Below are 21,947 nucleotides of genomic sequence, written 5' to 3'. Positions count from 1 at the left end.
ATTAATAGCTGACCTCTCAGTGAGTTTTCAGAGGCAAAAAAATTTCACAGGAGGAAATTGCTCGACTTTTCCTTGCAAAGCAGCTGGTAGATTCAAATAATTTGCCTTGGGGTTGATGGCACAACTTCTTACACTAAGACAACAGGTCTATATGTGATGGTGGTGTTAGTTGCCATCAAGTCAACTACAATTCATAGCAACTCTATGAGCATTAGATCTACAACCTGCCTTATCCTGTGCCATCCTGTTCTACCAGCTCTGCCACACCAGAGCTCATTATTACAGTCACTGTGTTACTCCATCTCCTTGAGGGTCTTACCGTCCTTCTCTGACTCTCCACTTTATTAAGCATGATGTCTTTCTCCAAGGACTGAACCCTCCTAACAATTTGCCCAAAATATGGGAGACTATTTCACCATTCTGTTCTCTAAGGAGTATCCTAACTGCACTATCTCCAAAATATATTTGTTCATTCCTTTGACATTCCATAGGATGCTCTTTTCCAGCACCAAACTCAAAAGAATCCATTCTTCTGTCCTCTTTATTCATTGCTCCATTCTCAGATGCATAGCAAGTAATTGAAAAGATTATGATTTGGATCAAGCACATATTAGTCTTTAAACTGACAAACCTATTCTTCAGCACTTTGGAGAAGTCCCTGACTGCAGACTTTCCCAATACCACACGGCTTTTGATTCCTGATTGCTGTTGATTGTGCATCTGAGTCAGATAAAATCCAGGGACAGTGGAGAGCTATCGTCACCTGGAAGCAGCACCCAGAGAGATGATGGGTGTGACCACGGTCTGAACCATCCTTGCTGGGAAAAGCCAGTGGGCTCAAGAAGACTCTACTGGTATCTTCTTGCTTGTTTGCTTTTTTTATGGTTTGCTATTAGGGGCACAGCATTTATCTGCCAGTTTGCTGTATTGGGAAGGGATGAGTTGTGCAGTGCTGTTTACTTTATGATTTGTATATGTATATTCTTGCTTGTTCAAAATTTGTTCTAATTGAGAGTACAGTCTTTGTCAGTTTACTGTACTGAGCTAGCTTGCTTGCTGCTGTGATGCTGGAATCTGTGCTACCGGTATTTTAATACCATAAAGTCACTGATGGCAGACAGGTTCTCAGCGGAGCTTCCAGATTAAGACAGAGTAAGGACTGGCCATCACCTTCCAAAATAACTGGACTTTGAAAGCTCTATGAACAACAGAGGAACAGAGTTATGTAATAGAATGTAATTAATGCATATTTTAATAAGACATACTTTCTTAATCTCTATCTGCAATAGGCTCAGTATTGAGCCTCCAAAGACATCAGATGTTAACCCAGGGGCTTGTATATGTCATATTATATGACAAAAAAAACCCCTTTCAGATGTGAGCACACTCAAGTATTTGCAATAGAATGTTAATACTGTTTATTCAGGTGGGCCTTAAATTAAAACATATGCATCTTTATATGAGGGCAACAAAAGGAGAGTTGTCAGAAATAGAGGAGAAGGCAGTATAATGAAGGAATAAAGAGTGAGCTGAAGGTACCCATCCTGAAGATTGGACGGATGCAACCATAAGCAAAGGTATGCAGGTGCCTCAAGCTGGAAGAAGCAAGGAATCAATTCTTCCCGAGGAGACACAGGGTGACACTTCAGTTGTGACCCAGTGATACTGAAATTGAACTTCAGGTCCTCAGAAGTATGAAAGAATACATGTATGTTATTTAGGACACCATGTTTGTGGTCATTTGTTACAGCAGCCACAGGAAGCTAGTATACTTTATATGAAGGTTTTGGGTGTGTGATAGTGTTTTGTTTTGTTTTAATTCTCTCTAGAAATGTGCAGGATTGTTACTTTCTATTAATGTTCCGAATTTCATGCTGATCTGACTGTGGACATGAGGGACAAAGTCCCTGACCTAACTGTACTTGTATTCCAGTATATTAGACAGATGATAAACAACAAATGAATGCATAAACCATACGACAGGAATTTATAACTTATGAGCAATAACTAACTCACAGCAAGGTTGTGGCCCTCTACCTGAGGTTGTGTCTAAGCTCTTGGTAGTTTGTACAGTGCTAAAATATCTAGTTAATTATGCCATTTACCACACTGGCATCTACCAAGACAGTCATTATCATAAGGATGTCTACGCTAGTTGATCCTCCCCCTTCTGCAAAGCAGGTCACCATTAATGTAAAAAACTTCAAATCTCCATCGTATTGTTTCTTTTAAACATTCAAATGGACATGATTTCTAGTTCTCAATCAAATCCGTGGGTGTTATCCATTCCGTTTACATGGTAATGGCATTATTCCACCATTCAGGGGCCTGGGAAATGAATGTATTGAAGTTGTTGAGATTCCATCTACTCGGGACATTGACGAATCGTTGCTTTTGTAGGTCTTATCTCTCTTTTTTTTTTTAATTCGCCAAATTTTATTTAGGCTGTAATAGTTAGACAGTGTATCAGCCCTGCCCTACTCAATCCTATACATCCCCGTGAGCTTCTGGATGAGCTGCCCTCTCCCTCCAGTCTCATTTCTTGTCCTCTTCCTTGTCCTTTTTGCCTTCCTTGGTGGCCTGGAAGGCCAGGGAGCCCATGGCATTTCGAATGGACTCATTGTTGGGATCCACACCAGGAAGGTTCTCCAAGACACTCTGAAGGAACTCGGGGTCTTGCATCACATCATAATCATCCTCCTCCTTGGCTGGCTCAGATGTATCCATGGCTGAGCTGGCATCAGTGTCACCTGATTCTGCCTGGCCAAATTCTGCTCCTTGTAGGGAGATCTGCATGGCATACGCAATCTGCTCTTGCTCAGTCATACTGCTTAGGTCAGGGAGTCCAGCACGACCAAACGCTTGCTGGCTGATGGTCATCTTCAGCAGGGCATCATCTGAATCTGCAGTCCCAGGACTTGAGATTCCACCTCTTTCACCGTCTGTCCCCATTGCAGCAATCCCAACTTCAGCAGCAGAGGCTGTAGCTGCCCGTCATGCTTCTTCCTCCTGTCGCTGCCGCTGCTCTTCCATGGAAACACGAAGAGAGAGGGCTAGCTCAGGATCGGCACTGGGATCCACTCCAAACTCAAAGTCACTGGCACCAAGACCAAGCATGGCTCCACCTTCCCCAGCCAGAATGGAAGAACTGATGAGGGCATCAACCAGGCTGGGCCCAGGAGGCACTGTCACCAGGTGAGAACCGGTTGCCATTCAGTGTGTTTACAAAGTCTGTTAGTTTTTCTGTGTTCACTTCCTCTTCCCCAAAACTGATAATGTCAACATTTACTTTCTCCTTCTTAAGGGGTTTGGCCAGTTTCACCAGATCCTTCTTGTTGTCTTCCACAGGGCTTCCCAAGAAGGTAATGATGCACATCTTGTGATTCTTGCCCTGCCGGTGCTTCAGAGCCAAATGGGCCACACGGATGCCAGTGCAGAAGGTGCTCGTGCCCTTGGGTTGGACAGTGTGAAGCTTAGACAGAATGCGGCCAGCGTTGGGGGTAAGTGTTGTAAGCACTTCACAGTCATTGGCCAATATGATGAGGCCCACGTTATTCTCAGGGTTTCTGAGAGTCTTGGAGTGGCAAACTATGTTGACAGCATCCTGTTGGGCCTGTAGCAAGGTAGGCAGGAAGTCCCCATTCCGTATATATTCGCTGTTATCCACACAAACCATAGTGCTTTCCAACACCATCTTGCCACTTCTTGCCTTTCCTAACCAGTTGTTCTTGGTCTTATTTTTTCTATGACTCTACCTACTTGCCCTTGCCTTAATTAAGTCTCCCCAACTCTCAGTGTCCATGCAGTCGACACCTCTCCAGGACAGACGCCAGCAGGTTGACTCAGAATCTGCTTTCAGTACCTCACTGATACTCATGTGTTCATTGCTTCTCTTCTGATTCAGCAAACCTACCCCACCCATGGCTCAGAGGATAATTTTATAGCCTTATTCTGATGATGAGTCTCTTAAAGTTTAAAACCCAGAAAAATATTGTTTTTGTCTCTATTTTCTTCTTTTGCACCCCTTTTCTTGGATAATAATGTAGAAAAACTTTATAGACTGATCTGGGGGAGGCAAAAGGAATTGGGAGAATCAGCGAGAATTTTTTTTTCTCAGAAGGTGCCATTTTATTTCCAAATAAGCCGGTTCTACAGAAACTGTTGGCTTGGATTCTGAGCAGTAGGGTGGAATGTTGATTTACTAAGGAAATTGAGGAGATATGATAGTTGTTGTTGTTGTTATGTGCCATCGAGTCGTTTCCGACTCATAGCGACCCTATGCACAACAGCTCCAAACCCTGCTCTATCCTGCGCCAACCGCACCGCCTCTGACACACCCATCCCGATTACCCCAGTCACCGAATCAATCCATCCCATAGAGGGTCTTAGGCCTCTGATTTAAAAAGCCTTTTTGCTAGGCAGCACGGTGGTGGCGACCAGTTTGAAAGTCATCTACAGGAGCTGGTTCTCACAGATGCTTTTGATTGGGATTCTGAGCTGTAGGGTAGAATGTTGATTCGCTAACAGAAGTGAGGAGATGCGATAAGGCCTCCTATAAAAAGATCCATTAAGGCCTGAGGGCCACAAGTTTAAGTTGTTTTGTTTTTTGCTTTTTTTTATTTCTTTTTTAAAATTATTATTTTTATTGGGGAAAAAACAAATTGGGGGTACAAGGAGGCGAGGGTTGGGGGCAGAAGGGTGAGGATGGGCAGGGGTGCAGTTGCAGAGCTGCAGAAATTGCTTGGTGGGGGGAGCAGGTGAAAGAAATGAAAGTGATCCACTGGGGACCAGATGCTACAGGAAAATGACAAGCATTTTCCAATGGTAGTTAAATCAACTGTCTTACTAATTTGGGAACTGGATGCCAACTCTCTGGCTTCTTCATGCTGAACAGGGGCGTTGATGTGAAGGGGGAAAGGGAGGACACTTTATCACCTTACTGGTGAACTTGGGTTAAGGCTGCTTGCCTTCTTGCTCTGTGAGAAGATATTTTCCTGTCATTTGCTCCCCTCTGGACTGCTAAGTGTTTTCTCAGGTGGATCCAGTGGGGATGGCTGGTTGAACCCAGAGGCTCCATCCTCCTTTGCTTCTTTAGCTGTCAGTTGTATTTCCTTTTTGTCACTGGCACTGGGTTCAGGGTCAAGTCTGAAGTAAAACTCAGTGGTAAGGTTACCTGTAGGAAAGGGAGCAAACTTAGAGAGAACAAACTTGTGAGTTACAAATAGAGGAGTTTTCGGGGTGTTGCTTTCAGGTTTACTGGGGGAGAGGGTGGCAGAAAGTAGCCTAGATAAAATTCTCTGGATACCCTAGGCATTTTTTTTCCTACCCAGGGGTCAGATGGCACAATCTGGGGACTGAGGAGCTCACTCTGAGGGCCATGACTGCTCGCCCCGAGCCAAGGGCCGAGGATAGCCCGCCCCAGGCAGAGGGCCGTGACGGCTCGCCCCGAGCCGAGGGCTGAGGACAGTTAAGTTGGGTTTTTTTTTTGTCAAACATTCTTCTAAGTGGTATAGCACTGGTCTGTGCATTGCTGTACAGAGGTAAATCGTGGTTGCTGTAAAGCTGAACTCTGTGACTCTGATGCTCCAAATGTGATAATGGTTACCCATGGTGGACAGTGTTTGGCAGACCTTCCCAATTAAAACAAGCTTGAAAGCAGGAGTGGCATCCACTTCTGAAATGGCTTGCCTCTGGAAACTCTATGAACAGTGCTCAGGTCTTTCATTCATAGTATCACTAGGAGTTGTCTGCAACTTGATGACACTTAACAACAACAACAACAACAATTCAAAATAGCTTGCTTCTGGAAACCCTATGAACCTGGAGAAAGGATGAAAGTTATACAAATATTCAGGACTTTCATTCATAGGTCACTGTGAATCACCTACAACTCGATGGCACTTAACAACAACAACGGCACAGAGATGAGTTGGCCTAGCGGACAGAAAGTTATGGTACAAAGCCAAAGGTGGTGACTTTAATCTGCAGCCCTTAAGCCTGTTTTTAATTGGATTTGGTCAAACATTCTTCTAGGTCAGACAGACCTGGTCTGTCCACTTTTTTGTACAGAGGTAATTCTTTGCTGTGATGCTAAACACTGTAAGACTGATGTGTCAAATGCAATAATGGTTATCCATGGTGGACAGTGTTTGGTGGCGCTCCCTGATTAAAACAAGGTTGGAAGGAGGAGTGGCATCCACTTCCAAAATAGCTTGCCTCTGGACACCCTGGAGAAAGGATGAAAGTTTTACAAGTCACTATGAATCACCTATGACTTGATGGCACTTAACAACAAATAACAATTCAAAGCAGAAAAATGCTGAATTTTCCAGTGAGTTTTCAATTTATAACATATATTTGCTACTAAAAAGCTTCCTAGAGTCTTCTTCCCTGTTTTGTTTTGGGTTTTGTGTGTGTGGGAAATAAGGAAAAATTCCAAAGTTAAAAGGTAATGCATAAAATAGTCTATCTAATAAGATAATTCTATAAGAGAATAATTTAAGATGATTATAGAATTATCTAACTAGGATCAGGTAGGACTTTGTTCTGCTGCACGTTGTGTCGCTATGTGTCAGAGATGACTTGATGTCACCTAACAACAACAGCAAGGAGCCCTGATGGCCTAGTGCATAGTGTGTCAGCCTCCTAACTGAAAAGTCAGTGGTTCAAATCTCTGAGTTGTTCTATGAATGAAAGATGGGTAGTCTCATGTAGGTCAGTATGATTAAAAGTTTATTTAGTGCCAGTGGGGTGGTTTGGTGGGAGTTTTGGGGGGTTTTGATTGGGTGTGTGTGTGTGTGTGTGTGAGAGAGAGAGAGAGAGAGAGAGAGAGAGAGAGAGAGAGAGAGAAGGAGCTCTGGTAGTTCAGTGGTTAAGTTTTCAGCTGCTTACAAGAAACTGACAGTTCAAACTTATCAGCCACCCTTCCGGAGGAAGACTTCACAGTCTGCTTCTGTAAATATTATGGCCTTGAAAACACTAAGGGACAGGTCCACTTAGTACTGTAGGGTCACTACGAGTCAGAATTGACTCAGCTCCAGTGAAAAGGACTACAAGACAAAGTGTTGGAAGGTGAGGATCATTAAAGTCACCATTAAGCATTTTTTCCATTTAAGTCATCATCACGGTGACTATTGTCATTGACAGTAGACCTGGTGTTAAAATACTGATTTCTTTCTCTGCTGCACCCTCTGTTGTGAGTCAGAGGTATTAAAGGATAAAGATGCATTTACAGCAATAGCATGAGAGAAGGAAAGAAGGGAACTACATGACCTCATGAATTTAAGTAAAAGCTAACGTTGTTGTTGTTGTTATGTGCCGTCGAGTCATTTGCGACTCATAGCGACCCTATGTACAACAGCCCTAAACCCTGCTCTATCCTGTGCCAATCGCATTGCTTCTGACACACTCATCCCGATTACCCCAGTCACTGAATCAATCCACCTCATAGAGGGTCTTCCCCTCCTGCGCTGTCCCTCCACCCTACCAAGCATGATGTCCCTCTCCAAGGATGGTCCCTCTTTGCAACATGTCCAAAGTATGTCAGACGAAGCCACAGAATCTTTGCCTCCAAGGAGCAGCCTGGCTTAACCCTCTCTAGGATGAATCTGTTTGTTTTCTTGGCAGTCCATGGTACATTCAATACTCTTCTCCAGCACCACAGCTCAAAGGCGTCAATTCTCCTTCTATCCTCCCTAGTCATTGTCCAACTCTCTGATGCATAACAAGTGATTGCAAAGACCATGGCCTGTATCAGGTGGACCTTAGTCTCCAGAGAGACACCGTTGCTCTTGAGTGCTTTAGAGAGGTCCCTAACAGCAGACTTTCCCATCGCAATATAGAAAGTCAAATAATGTGACCACTGATTAATTAAGAATAATGAGCTTGATAACTCCATGGTTTCCTATACTTGGAACAAGAGACTGGAAAAGCAAAGTCTTAGACTGGAACAAGTGGAAGTAGCCTCTCTCTGAAGATAAGAAACTGGGGCTCGGAAAGGTGTTTGTACTAGGTCAAATAATACTTAATGACAGAGCCAGTACTGGAGCCCTCAGTGTTTATCCCACCTCCAGAGGGTGACTCTTCCGCTTGGCTAGGCCTGTTTGCCTCCCAGAATAAAGACAAAAGAAACGTAAAAGGAGATACAGATGGGAAATCCTATCACCTCACAACCGCCTGGCTTGAGCCACAAGCTCTCCCATTGGGAAGCTCTGTGGTCTTGGACCTGACATCTGGCCTCAGTGAACATTAGTTTCCTTATATATGAAACTGATACAGGAACACATTGGCAATGCTCAGTGTCCCCTGCTGGAAGGATATTCTGTCATACAACCTTGAGACTCTCCCCTAGACTGTCTAATCCGAATTCTTGGATCCGAAGCATTCTTTTATAATAGAAGCTTGGAACTGAGCCTCCCTCTGTCCTGGTTTCTGGTTTTTCTTATCAGAGAAATTCCTTCTATGTTCTGGATACACAGTATGCCTACTGCTTATGTGTGTACATAGTATAGCACTGGCCAACCTCATTTCTAGATATTTTTTTAGGGAGACAGAATAAGGTCTTTTACCTATAGCATAAAATGGGTGCATGTAATGAGTCCTGCCAGCCATGGGAGACTAATACTGATTATTAAAGCTACCTTGCTCTCTGTATACATAAAGCATTGCCTTACCCAATGCCTGTGTGTAACTTGGATGTTGTCAAGATGTAAACTTGGATATTGTCAAGAGTTTAGCACAATGGCCAGAGTTGACACGGTTTGGTTAATTGAACAAAGTTTGTGTTCTCTAATGGGGTAAAAGGCATACTATAGCTTTGGAAGCTCAAAACTTTTACATTAGCCCATGGTGAAACATAACAAAACATATCAATAGGCCTCCTGAAGCTGAAAAGGGTTAAAAGTCACCTACTGCACAAATGTGACAATTGTACTCATCAGAAGGAAATTTGGTTGACCAGTGGACAAAACAAGAAGAGAGGGAGCTCAAAAGTGCATGCTGATGTGAGGTTGGATAGTTACACTGAGTCTCCAGGCAACCGGACAGAAATGATTGTTTTATTTAAAGAAAGGATGGGGTACTTGGAAAGACACGAGAAAGTAGTTCTGTGAGTAGGGAGAGCGAATGCTGCAGGGATGAAGGCACATTCTCTATGTGCCCCATCAGCCTCCCCAGCCTCCTCCATTAACCCCTCAGGTGGGGAGTGAGGTAGTCCTGCCTTAACCAAACTATTGCTTTCAGATCTTCCCCCCTCCACATTTGCCATATCTCAACACCACTCTACAAAGTAAATTTTTTTTAAAAAAATCAAGTCTGTTGCCATCAAGATTATTATGATTCTTGGCAACTCTTTGTTAATAAAAGTAGGGCTGTACATACTCCATAGGTGTATAAATCTGCTAACTTTCACTCAGGCATTGGCAAAAAACAAGACCAAAGTTGCATCTGTTTGTTGAAACATGCCAATTGATATTCCATTAATTCTTGGCCAACTGACTGGAAGAAATCATATTTGCTTTTATTAAAAAAAATGTGATTCAACAGAATGTGGTGATGCTCACCACTGGACCAATGCGTAACTTCTTAATAGATGGAGAAAAGATTGAAGTTATCAACTATTTAATTTTACTTGGATCCACAATCAATAACCATGCAGTCAAGAAATAACAAATGGGTTGTATTGGGAAAATCTGCTGCCTAAGGCCTTTCCAACATGCTAATGATTGAGGATGTCAGTTTCAAGACTGAAGTGAGAATGATCCAAGCCATGGTCTTTTCAATTACTTTCCCCATGAATCTGAAAATTGGAGTAAAGAGGTCAAACAACAAATAAAGGTATCAAAAGAAGAAACAGTGACTTTGAATTAAGGTGCTGGAGAAGAGAACTGAAGATCTCATGGGCTGCCAAAATAAAAAAGGAAGCCTGTCTTGAAGACAGTGCAACCAAGGTGTTCCTTAGAGGCAAGTATGGTGAAACTTTGTCTCACATACTTTGGACACAGTGTGAGGAGGGGCCAGTCCTTGGAAAAAGACATAGTGCCAGGGAAGGTGGAGGATCAGCAAAAAAGAGGAAAACCCTTAAGATGAATTGATAAGGTGATTGTAATAACGGACTAGAGCATATGGGAGATGTTAGGATGGCACAGAATAGAGAAAAATTCAGATCTGCTATTCATAGGGCCACTGTGAGTCATTGTCGACTCCATGGCATCTAACAACAACAACAATATTTTGAGAACTTTTTTCGGAGGCAATTCTGACTGGGATTGATTGAGCTACCAACTTTTGACTAGAAGGCAAGCACTTGTGTCACTTGAGAACTCTAACCTCCAGGTTAAATATTTAAAATTATTAAAAATATGCCTATCTCTTCCTCAATGATAAAATCTCATTACTTAGAGCTATTTGCCCTAATCTAAAAAGCTAGGGGGCAATTTCTGTTGTAGAATGGGACTGACATCAGGGTTGGGGTAAGACTGAGAAAAACTGGATAAATTGTGTAAACTGCATTGAAGCAGATGCGGGAGAGAACAGTTTAAAAGCACTATATGATAGGGTATTATGGTTACCACAGTAGTCCAGAATTAAGGTTGCATAGTGGAGTGCACTCTAGGCGGGGGCAAGGGGATTGTATACCAATGAAGGAGTTTTTCTTTTCAACGAGAGAAGCGAACTGGGGGAGAGGGGTGTCAGGGAGAAAAGTGCAACAATGAATGAATGGAAATCCAAAATCTCTGTAAACGTTCATTAAAATTAATAAAATTAAATTTTCTAAAAAAAGTTAGGGGGCAGAAGTAAAAATAAAGTAAAATAATAATAAAACTGGTAATCAGAGCAGTTCACAAAGCAGAGTTATACTGATGTTTCCAACTCTGAAGTTGGTTTTCCTTAACCAATGTCTAATTGCATAATATTTCTCTTTCACAAGCCAAGTTTCTGCTTCCTAGTTCACCAGCCTTCCTGTAGTGCTCTGAATCAAACTTCTTACTACAAAGGGTACTCCTAAAATCAGTGTGATTCAATCATCCAGTATCCAATATCCAATCCAATGTGGGACAAATCAAGAGACTCACAAATACTATTTTATTTAAACCTGAATACACATGGTTCATCTGTTAGTTGTTACTATTGTGCTGGTTTGTGCATTGATGGTAGGCTGGAAACTATGCCACCAGAGTTTCAAATACAAACAGAGTCACCCATGGTGGGCAGGAGTCAATGGAATGTCCAGAAAAAGACTGAGTAAGAAGAAGAATCTGAGAATTAGTCCTTAAAAAAAATGACCAGAAAACAATAGTAGGAGGACATGAGTATAGTGTTGGTAGAGTGGAGGGCACTCAGGTTAGAAGGCACGGAAAATACAATTGGAAGAGATGCTTCCTCAAAGCAGAGTCTACCTCTACATGATGAAAGAAAGCTTTCAGCACCTTCACTCTCTGAAGTGGCATGGCTCCAACTAAAAACTAACAGCTGCAAATATTCATTCATAATCACAATGTGAAATGTACAAAGTATGAAGCTAAGAAAATTGACATTGTCAAAATTGAAATGGAACAAGAACAGATCAACATCCTAGGCATTAGCTAGTTGAAACGGAGTGGTATTAACAACTTTGAATCAGACAGTTACGTGGTCTACAATGCCACGAATGATAAAGGGGAATGGTACCACATTTATTGTCAAAAAGAACATTTCAAGATCTTTCCTGGAATACAATGCTGTCAGTAATATGATAATATCTCTATGTCTACAAGAAAGATTAGCTTAGATGACTCTGCTGTAAAATTTGCCGAACCACTTGTCAACGCATGCAGTCTGGACTAGATTAAGTATGCAATCAAGATGCACTAGTAATCACTGGTAAATGGGATATAACAAGTGAAAACAAAGAAATCTCAGTAGTTGGAAAATATGGCCGTAGTGATAGAAAGAGCAGGAATTGCATGACAGAATTTTGGAAGATCAACAACTTATTTATTTTCGGTATCTTTGTCAACTATATAAATGGCAACTGTACATGGGGACCTCAACAGATGGAATACATGGAAATCAAATTGCTACATCTATGGAAAGAGATAATAGTGAAGCTCATATTATCAGTCATAGTAAGGCCTGGACTTTCTGTGGAGCAGATGATCATTTGTTCATTTACAAGTTCAAGTTGAAGCTGAAGAAAATTTCTAACAAGCGCACTATAACCAATGTATAGCGTTAAGCACATCTCAGTTAAATTTAGAGGCCTGCTCAAGAATGAATTTGACTATTTAAACAATAATGACAGAAGACTAAATGAGTTCTAAGATGGCATGAAGGACATTACATATGAAAAGGAAGAAAAGGTCATTATAAAGATAGGAAAGAAAGGAAGAAAAGGCCAGAATGGATATCTGAAGAGATTGACATTTTCTCTTGAATGTGGAATCAAAATATAAGGGAATATGGAGGGAGAAATGGAAGAAAGGATAAACTAATAAGCTAAGCAGAAGATTTCAAGGGATGATCCAAAATTGAAAGGAAATATGGAAAGACCTTGATCTAGAGAGAAAAAAAGGAAATAACTACTCAGCCTTCTGCAAGCTAAAATTACTAAAGAAAAATTCAAATAAAACTAAAAATGGAAGAATCTAGGGGCAAAATGTACCCAAAAGACATCAAAAGAAGACCAAAGGAATGTGCAAAGTCACTGTGAAAAAAAAAAGAACAGGTCCATGGTCAAACATATGAGGAGGTAGTGTAGATCAAAACCCAGTAGTGTTAGTATAAGCTGTACTGAAGGCATTGGTGAAAAACAAGGGTCCAGAAATACATAAAATACCAAATGAGATGCTTCAAACAAAGATATAATACTGGAAATGTGAACTTATATATGCCAAGAAACTTGGAAGTCATCAAATTATGTAATCATCAATAGAATGAGGTCTATGCACATGCCCATTTCAAAGAAAGTTGAGCCAATAAAATGCAGAAGTTACTAAACAGTATATCTAATGCCACATGTAGATTAAATATTGCTAAACATAGTTTTTAAATTATTACAAAAAAACATCAACAAAGTTTGCCCGGAATCTAAACTGGATTCAGAAGAGACCATGGATGAAGGGAAATCATTGCAAATATGAGGTGATTCTTGGTTGAAAGCAAAAAATATCAGAGAGATCAGAGAGATGTTTGCTTGTACTTTACTGATAATTCAAAGGCATGTAACTGCATATATTGCAAAAACATATTGTATGCAATAATGTAAAGATTAGGAATTCTAGGACACTTTACTGTGTTCATTTGGAACCTGTATGTAGACTAGAAGATAATTATTCAACTAGAACAAGGGACTATTTCATTTAAAATCAAGAAAGATGCATCACAATAGCATCTTTTCATCACATTTGATCAATCTGTATGATGTGCAAAAAAATCTGAGAAGATGTAGCATTATGAAAAAAGACTCAAATGCCCAACGACAATGCAATGGATTGAGAAATTATGATACATTCACACAAGAGAATATAGGAGCAATGATTTTGTAAATTATTACCTAATAGGAGAGGGACTGGACAGCATTATGCTGTGGACTAACTCAGTTTCATAAAGACAAATATTGTATAGGACCATTATTGTAGAACTGGTATGAGGATCCATGGCAGGGGTGTGTCTGTGTGTGTGTGTGTGTGTGTGTGTGTGTGTGTGTGTGTGTGTTAAATTATAGGGTCACACAATTTGGTGGGTGGAGGGAGAGGTGGGTAAAAGGAAAGGGGAAAGATCTGATGTGAAAAATAATGTGTATGAACTCTGTAAGTAAACAAGTATAATTTAAAAAAAAAAATAAGACTCGGGCCTGGAGATGCAGCTCACCGGTAGAGCACGGAGGCTCACGTGCCACGGCTTTCTGGTTCGGGTCCGTTACTGGTACCAGGTAGAAGTCGGTAAAAGCGGAGCCCGGTGGCTCACGTGCCAAGGCTTCCTGGGTCGGTTCCACTACCAGTTACAAGTAGGTAAGAGCTGAGCAGGTCCGGCATCACCAGGCCATCAAAAAAAAAAAAAAGAAAGAAAGAAAAAAAAATGAAAAAAAATAAGACTCAATATGGATATATTGCAAGCTTTCTTGCTCAGAGTGACTAGGATATAAAGCACCTACTGATTAAGATGAAAACTGTGTCTAAAAATAGATTACACTTCAACATAAAACAGAAATCCTCACAACTGGACCAGTGGGTAACATCATGGTAAGTGGAGAAAACAATAAAGTTGTCAGGTTTTTATTTTACTTCGATCCACAATTAGTATCCATGGGAGCTGCACTGAAGAAATCCAATAGTATATTACACTGGACAAATACGCTAGTAAAAAATCTCTTTAAAATGTTATCAAGCAACAATGTCACTTTAAAGACTGGAGTGTGCCTAATCCGAGCTGTATTGTTTACAGTTGCCTCATATGCAAGGGCAAGCTGGACAATGAGTCAGGAAGATGGAAGAACTATGTCTTTGGCTCTTGGCTGCTTCTATTTCAAGAATTAAACCATTCTCAGCAACCAGACTATTGACATTCTAGAAAATGGCATCACTCTGAAGGAACACTGTCACGCTGTTGTTGCAAAAGAATCTAAAAAAGCATGTAGAATGACTTCAATTAAATCAGTGTAGAACTCGGGTCAGGCTTTTTGGAAAGAGAAAGCTTCACACTGATAAATGGTGGGTAAATGGAAAGGAATTGGCAAAGGCCACACTATTTTAAGTAGTCTTTCAGAAAATAATCAAGGCTGTTACTCTGGGTTTCCCCTAAAAGTTGGGGTTTGTGTAGACTTACTCCCCATCCAAGTCCTTTTTCAGGAGAGTGGGTCTCTTGTTGAAATCTAACACTTCTTGGGTGAAAAAAAACCACATCCATAGGGTTCAGATAAGGGCAGGTGTTACTTGTTCAGTATCTCAAGCTCTGAAATTGAAGCACGTTTTTAAATAGAATTACCTTGAACTCATGTAGAACTCAGCTGCTTTAACTCAACAAGTCCCAGTCAAAAGCTAGTACACAAAAAAAAAGAGAGAGAGAGAAAAAAAATTTAGATGGTATCTGTATCTCTGAAAAAGAAACTGTTCAACAAAATGGTGAGGAACATCTAAGAGTTGCCCAGCTATAGAAATGAGGCCAAGTGGATAATAATTTTTAAGATACAATAAAATGTATCCACTTATTTGAGTCTGCACTTTTTTTGTTAAGGACTTTCTTTTTAAATTTTTATTTTAGATTGGCTTGCAAGCTCTGTCTATCCTAAATACTACTGAAGATTTGTATGACATACTTTGGACATGTTGCAAGGAGGGACCAGTCCTTGGAGAGGGATATCATGCTTGGGAGGGTGAAGGGACTGCGCAGGAGAGGAAGACCCTCTATGAGGTGGATTGATTCCATCACTGGGATAATGGAGATTGGCGTGTCAGAGACAATAAGATTGGCAAGGGATAAAGCAGGGTTTAGGGTTATTGTACCCAGTGTCACTATGAGTTGCAAGTGACTCGCCGACACATAACAACAACATGAATTACTATGTTGGCAAAGAATGTTAAATATAAACTTCCAGAGGAACCAAGAAGTCTGTTTCAGAATACATAGAGCCAAAATGTTCCTTAGAAGTAAGGTTGGTTAGCCTTCATCTCAAGTACCTTGGACATGTTATTAAAAAGGGCCAGTCCCTGAAGAAACACATGATGCTTGGTAAAAGAGGGTCAGTGAAATAGACTTTCAAATGACATGGATTAGCACAATGACTGGAATAATAGACTCAAACATAGAAAGAATTCTGAAGAGGGAGTGATGAGGTTATTGTTGTTATTGCTATTATTGATGTTATTTATGCCATGAAGTTGAAAACTCATAGTGACCCTATGAACTGAACCTTGTCCTATCCTGTGCCATCCTCGTGCTCTCTGTCCTGCTCAAGCCCACTGTGGTAGTCACAGCGTCAATGCATCTCATTGAGGATCTTCTTCCCCTCTTTTGCTGACCCTCTACTGTTTCTAGTATGATTTCTCTCTCCTCGTTCCTCCTGAAAATATTCAAATGAAATGATACAAATGAAGGAGCTCTAGTGACCTAGTGGTTAGAAGCTGTGCTGCAATCCCAAAGCTGCAAATTTACCAGCTGTTCCAATGGGAAAAGGCAATCTCTTCCATGTGATTTACTGCCTCTGAAAACCCACTGGAGGGATCAGCTATGGGTTGGTTCCGACTCAGTGGCACACAATGAAAACAAATGAGACAAAATTTGACCATTCATGCCCATAAGAACTCTGTATACACTTTCTTCAAAGCAGATTTGTCAGCTCTTTTGTCAGTCCAGAGTATATTCAGTACTCTTTGTCAATCACACAAGTCAAAGACAAGAAGAAATATCAGAAAAAATGTTTACTTATGTTTCATTGATTGTGCAAAGGCATTTCACTGTGTGTGTCATAACAAAGTATTGATAACATTGAGAAGAATCAGAATTCCAGATTACTTAATTGTGCTTATGTGGAATCTGTACAAAGAAGCAGTCATTTGAACACAATGGGGCAATATTGCATGGTTTAAAATCAGGAAAAGTATGAGTTGGTGTTACATCCTTTCTCCATACCTATTCATTCAATCTGGGTGCTGAGAAATCATTCAAGAAGATAGACTTTATGAAGAAGAATGTGGTATCAGGATTGCAGCAAGACTCATCAACAACTTGTTTTATGCAGAAGATACAGTCTTGCTTGCTGAATATGAAGAAAACTTGGGGCATTTACAGCAGAAGGTCAAAGACCTTCAATATGAGTTCTATTTCAACATTAAGAAAAGAAAAATCCTTATCACTGGGCCAAAAAACAACATGGTGATAGATGGAGAAAAGGTTAAAGTAGTCAAATATTTCATATTACTTGGATCCACAATCAATACCCATGATAGCAGCAGTCAAGAAAGAAAGAAAGAAAGAAAGAAAGAAAGAAGAGAGAGAGAGAGAGAGAGAGAGAGAGAGAGAGAGAGAGAGAGAGAGAAATCAAAAGATGTGTTGCATTGGGAAAATCTGCTATCAAGGATCTCTCCCAAGTTCTAAAGAGCTAGTGTTAGTTTAAAGACTAAAGTGTGTCTGATGCAAGCCATAGAAGATAAAGTAGGCCCAGAGAATATTTTGTCCTGCTGTTAAAAAATGTCATCAAAATTGGAACTGACTCCCAAGTTAGATAGTAATTTACAAAATCATTGCTCCTGCGTGCTGCGTAGTATTCCATTTTATGAATATACCACAACTCTCAATCCATTCGTTTGTGATTGGACATCTGGGCTGTTTCCATGATCTCGTGATGGTGAATAACACCACTATGAACATTGGTGTACAAGTCTCCATTTGAAAATCAATTCTCTTTTTCTTGGGGTGTATGTATTCCAAGCAGTGGAATAGCTGGGTCATATGGAATTTCTATGTTCTGCTTTTTGAGGAAGCACCAAAGTGCCTTCTGGAGTGGTTGTATCATTTTACGAACCCACCAACAATGTATAAGAGTTCCTGTCTTTCCACATCTTCTCCAATATTCATTATTTGCTGTCCTGTTAAATTTACCACTGCTACTGGAGTGAGATGGTATCTCATTGTGGTTTTGATTTGCATTTCTCTTACTGCCTAACTTGGGAGGGACTGAAGAGAATTATGCTGCGTGAACTAACTCAGTCCCACAAGGACAAATACTATAAAAAACCATTATGGTAGAATAAGTATGAGGATCCAAGGTGCAGGGGTTGAAGCATAGGGCTTAGGATGGATGGTTGGTTGGGGGGATGTTAATCATAGGGTTGCACAATTCAATGGGTGGGAGGGCGAAGGAAATGGGAAGGATCTTGTGTGAAAAACAATGTATTTGAACTTTGTAAATATATCAATATAAAATTAAAAGAATTAGAACTGACTCAATGGCACCTAAGAACACACAATCACTTATGAAAAGAGGATTCTGTATATTAAAAGAGACAAAAATATACAACAAACTGCTCTAGATGGCTATACTATACTGCTAAGATTATGAGTATTTTTCTATTCCAGTGATTATAAAAACTAATTGTAATGGTTTTATGACAAAAACAGAATCATTAAAAGATATTTACTATTTATTAAAAAAAGTGTGTGCTGATGTCCATATCTAATGCCATTACCTAAATATATTAACAAGTTTGAGTTGATAATGTAGGTATTAGATTGATTGACAGCAAGTAATTGTGGGAGCCAGGATTCAAAGCTAAGACTTTTTTTTTAAAGCTAAGAATCTTGATTTCTAAAGTACACTCATTGTCAAACCTTGCATGGCAAAGCTATTGTATTACAGTGCTAGCTTGTGAAGTTCAACTAAATTCATGTTAATAGTTTATACCATTTGACATATTCACATAAATCAACATTTCACAATTGTTTGCAGATCCTCTGCCTACCTAGACAATGCAAACAGGTTATGCATTTGTCTGCTAACTAAAAACTGGAGATTGGAGTCTATCCAGAAGTACCTCAGAGTGCCTGGTGAGCAACTTGCAAGAAATCAGCATTGAAAACGCTACAAGACTACCCTGGCATGTAAGGTTGGAGTCAACTTGATGTCAACCAGCTTATGATACAGGTTTATTTCTTACCTCATTTTCAACTATCAAGCCAATACTAAAATTGTACAATCCTGAAAAGTAGATTTTCTATTCCATCCAGGTTCTAGGTCTGTTCCCTGAGTTCTAGTTCTTAGGTTGCTATCAATACAATTTAATGGTTATCAAGTACATTCTCATATATATTTTTTAAAAACCCAACACCCAACGTTTTCTTCAGTGATTGTCTTTTATATGATATGGCATAAAAAAATTTAGATAAGCAAAAATAAATAAAACAGAAGATTATCTTCCCATAAAAAAATTATATGGCAACAAGGAAAAGGTCTAAGAGATCTTTCTCTAGCATGCCTCATGATTTTCTGCTACACAAACATGCACATAAATAGCAGCATGCCAGAAACTAAATTCTACAATTGTTAATTTATTGTACTGTGGTCACTTTCATGTTGCTATGATGCTGGAAAGTAGGACACCACTATCTGAAATGCCAGAAGGGTCACTCATGGTGGACAGGTTTCAGTGAAGCTTCCAAACTAAGACAAATTAGAAAACAGGATTGGTCTACTTCTGAAATGGAAAACCTTGTAAACAATAGTGTTTGTTATAGTACCAGAAGATAAGTCCTTCAATGCTGCTGCTGCTGTTGTTGCTGTTGTTAGATACTATCGCATTGAGTATGACTCATAGTGACCTATGAGCAGCGGACTTGAACCTCACCCTATCCTTGTGCCATCCTCATCATCTCTGACACTCTAGAGCCCATTGCAGAAATCACTGTGTCAGGCCATCTCATTGGGGATCTTCTTCTCCTTCTATAATCCTCAGTCTTTACAACCATAATGTCCCTTTCCAAGAAACAGCCTTGCCTAGCTACATGTCCAAAGTAGGAAAGATGAAGCTTTGCCAACTTTGCCTCCAAGGAACACTCTAGCTGCACCTTTTCCAAGACATAACATGTTTGTTCTTTTGGCAGTGCTAAAAACACGACTAAGGAAATGTTGCCTCCTCAAAGTAGAATCTACTTTAACAGTGTGAATGGAGCAGAATTTTTGGAGCTTTCATTTGCTGATATGGTTCGAATCAAAATGAGAGGACACAGTTGAAAATATCCATTAATAAATACTCAGAGCACAAACTATACAAAGTAAAAGACCAGGAAAATTGAATGTTATCAAAATGAAATGAAACATGTAAAGATTGAAATTCTAGGCATGAGTGAATGTAAATGAACTATGATCTTCTATGTTAGGAAAGAGAAATTGGATCAACAAAAAAAATTATCATCAAAATACATTTTTCAAGATCTATTTTTAAAGTGTAATATTGTTTAGTATGATTATTGTGTGAATCTTACACATAAACCACTAAAAGCAAAGATGAAGAATGTAATGTTGCCACCAACTTCTGCAGTCAGAAACTGAGCAAGTATGCAAGCAAGATTGTTGTTGTTGTTATGTGCCGTCGAGTCGTTTGCGACTCATAGCGACCCTATGTACAGGAGCCCTAAACCGTCCTCTATCCCATGCCGGTCTCATTGTCTCTGACACACCCATCCCAATTACCCCAGTCACTGAATCAATCCACCTCATAAAGGGTCTTCCCCTCCTGCGCTGTCCCTCCACTCTCCCAAGCATGACGTCCCTCTCCAAAGACCTGTCTCTCCTTACAACATGTCCAAAGTATGTCAAGCGAAGCCCCAGAATCCTTGCCTCCAAGGAACAGCCTGGCTTAACCCTCTCTAGGATGAATCTGTTTGTTTTCTTGACAGTCCATGGTACATTCGATACTCTTCTCCAGCACCACAGCTCAAAGGCGTCAATTCTCTTTCTATCCTCCCTAGTCATTGTCCAACTCTCTGATGCATAACAAGTGATTGCAAAAACCATGGCCTATATCAGGCACACCTTAGTCTCCAGAGAGCACTGTTGCTCTTGAGTACTTTAGAGAGGTCCCTAACCGCAGACTTTCCCATCGCAATACGTTTTTTTTTTTATTTCCTGGCTACTGGTGCCAAGAGTGTTGACCGTGGAGCCGAGCAAACTGAAGCTGTGAACACTCTCAATCTCTTCGCCATCCATCCTGATGCTACCGATTGGTCCCGCGGTGAGAATTTTTGTCTTCTGGACATTGAGCCTCAGTCCATACTGAAGGCTGCAGTCCTTGACCCTATGCAGTAAGTGCATGAGGTCCTCCTCAGTTTCAGCGAGCAAAGTTGTGTCATCTGCACAATGCAGATTGTTGATAGATCGTCCACCAATCCTAATGCCACGCTTCTCCTCATAGAGCCCAGCCTCTCAGATAATCTGCTCTGCACACAGGTTGAAAAGGTTTGGAGATAGGACACATCCCTGGCGTACATCCTTCCCAATTTTGAATCATGCAGTGTTGCCCTGCTCTGTTCTAGCAACTGCCTCTTGGTCCAAGTATAGGTTTCGCATTAGCACAATCAAATGCTCTGGGATTCCCATTCTTCTCAGAGTCAACCACAGTTTGTTATGATCCACGCAGTCAAATGCCTTTGCATAATCAATGAAACACAGATAGACATTCTTCTGGTATTCTCTGCTTTCAGCTAAGATCCATGTAACATCAGCTACAATATCCCTAGTTCCATGAGCCCTTCTCAACCCAGCCTGGACTTCTGGCAGTTCTCTGCTGATGTACTGTTCCAGTCGTTTTTGGATAATCTTCAGTAGATTCTTGCTTGCATGTGAAATCAATGATATTGTTCTGTAGTTTCCTCACTCAGTTGGGTCACCCTTCTTTGGGATGGGAACAAATATAGACCTCTTCCAGTGAGTTGACCAAGTGGTTGTTCTCCTGATTTCTTGGCACAACTTGGTGAGCACATCCACGGCAGCATCTGTTAGCTGAAATATGTCAATTGGTATACCATCTATTCTGGGGGCCTTATTCTTTTTTCTTAAATTTGAGATGAATAAGTCACCCATAATAAAAAATTCTACCGTACTATATCTGAATCGTTTCTAGTAGTAGTAAGACCATATTTTCCAATCTCCAATTCTTGCATGCTTTCAACCTTTTTATTCTAATCATGAGTTGTTGTCTATCTTGCTTGCATACCATCTATTGTTGTCTCATCTGCATAACGCAGATTGTTGATAGATCGCCCACCAATCCTAACGCCATACCATCTATTGGTATATATCTATTGCATACCATCTATTGGTATGCAAGCAAGATAGACAGACAATAACTCATGATTAGAATAAAAAGGTTGAAAGCATACAAGAATTGGAGATTGGAAAAGATGGTCTTACTACTACTAGAAATGATTCAGATATAGTACGGTAGAATTTTGTATTATGGGTGACTTGTTCATCTCAA

General features: G+C 40.4%; 1 protein-coding gene and 1 pseudogene across 1 annotated transcript in view; one reads left to right on the top strand and one right to left on the bottom strand.

Annotated features, from left to right (window-relative positions):
• Positions 1 to 2,535: 2,535 nt before the first annotated feature.
• LOC102871710 lies at positions 2,536 to 3,694 on the bottom strand (annotated as a pseudogene).
• A 10,143-nt stretch (positions 3,695 to 13,837) lies between these two features.
• Positions 13,838 to 21,947, top strand: part of PIRT (phosphoinositide-interacting regulator of transient receptor potential channels) — a 109,132-nt gene continuing 101,022 nt past the window's right edge. Inside the window, exon 1 of the mRNA XM_006898581.1 lies at positions 13,838 to 13,988. Coding sequence (XP_006898643.1) covers positions 13,838 to 13,988 — 151 coding nt within the window. The remainder of the gene's footprint in view (positions 13,989 to 21,947) is intronic.

Source organism: Elephantulus edwardii, unplaced genomic scaffold (assembly GCF_000299155.1).
Source record: "Elephantulus edwardii isolate Elephantulus edwardi_28Jun2011 unplaced genomic scaffold, EleEdw1.0 scaffold00233, whole genome shotgun sequence".
In the NCBI taxonomy this organism is placed as follows: Eukaryota; Metazoa; Chordata; class Mammalia; order Macroscelidea; family Macroscelididae; genus Elephantulus; species Elephantulus edwardii.
This window is presented reverse-complemented; position numbering and strand designations above follow the sequence as displayed.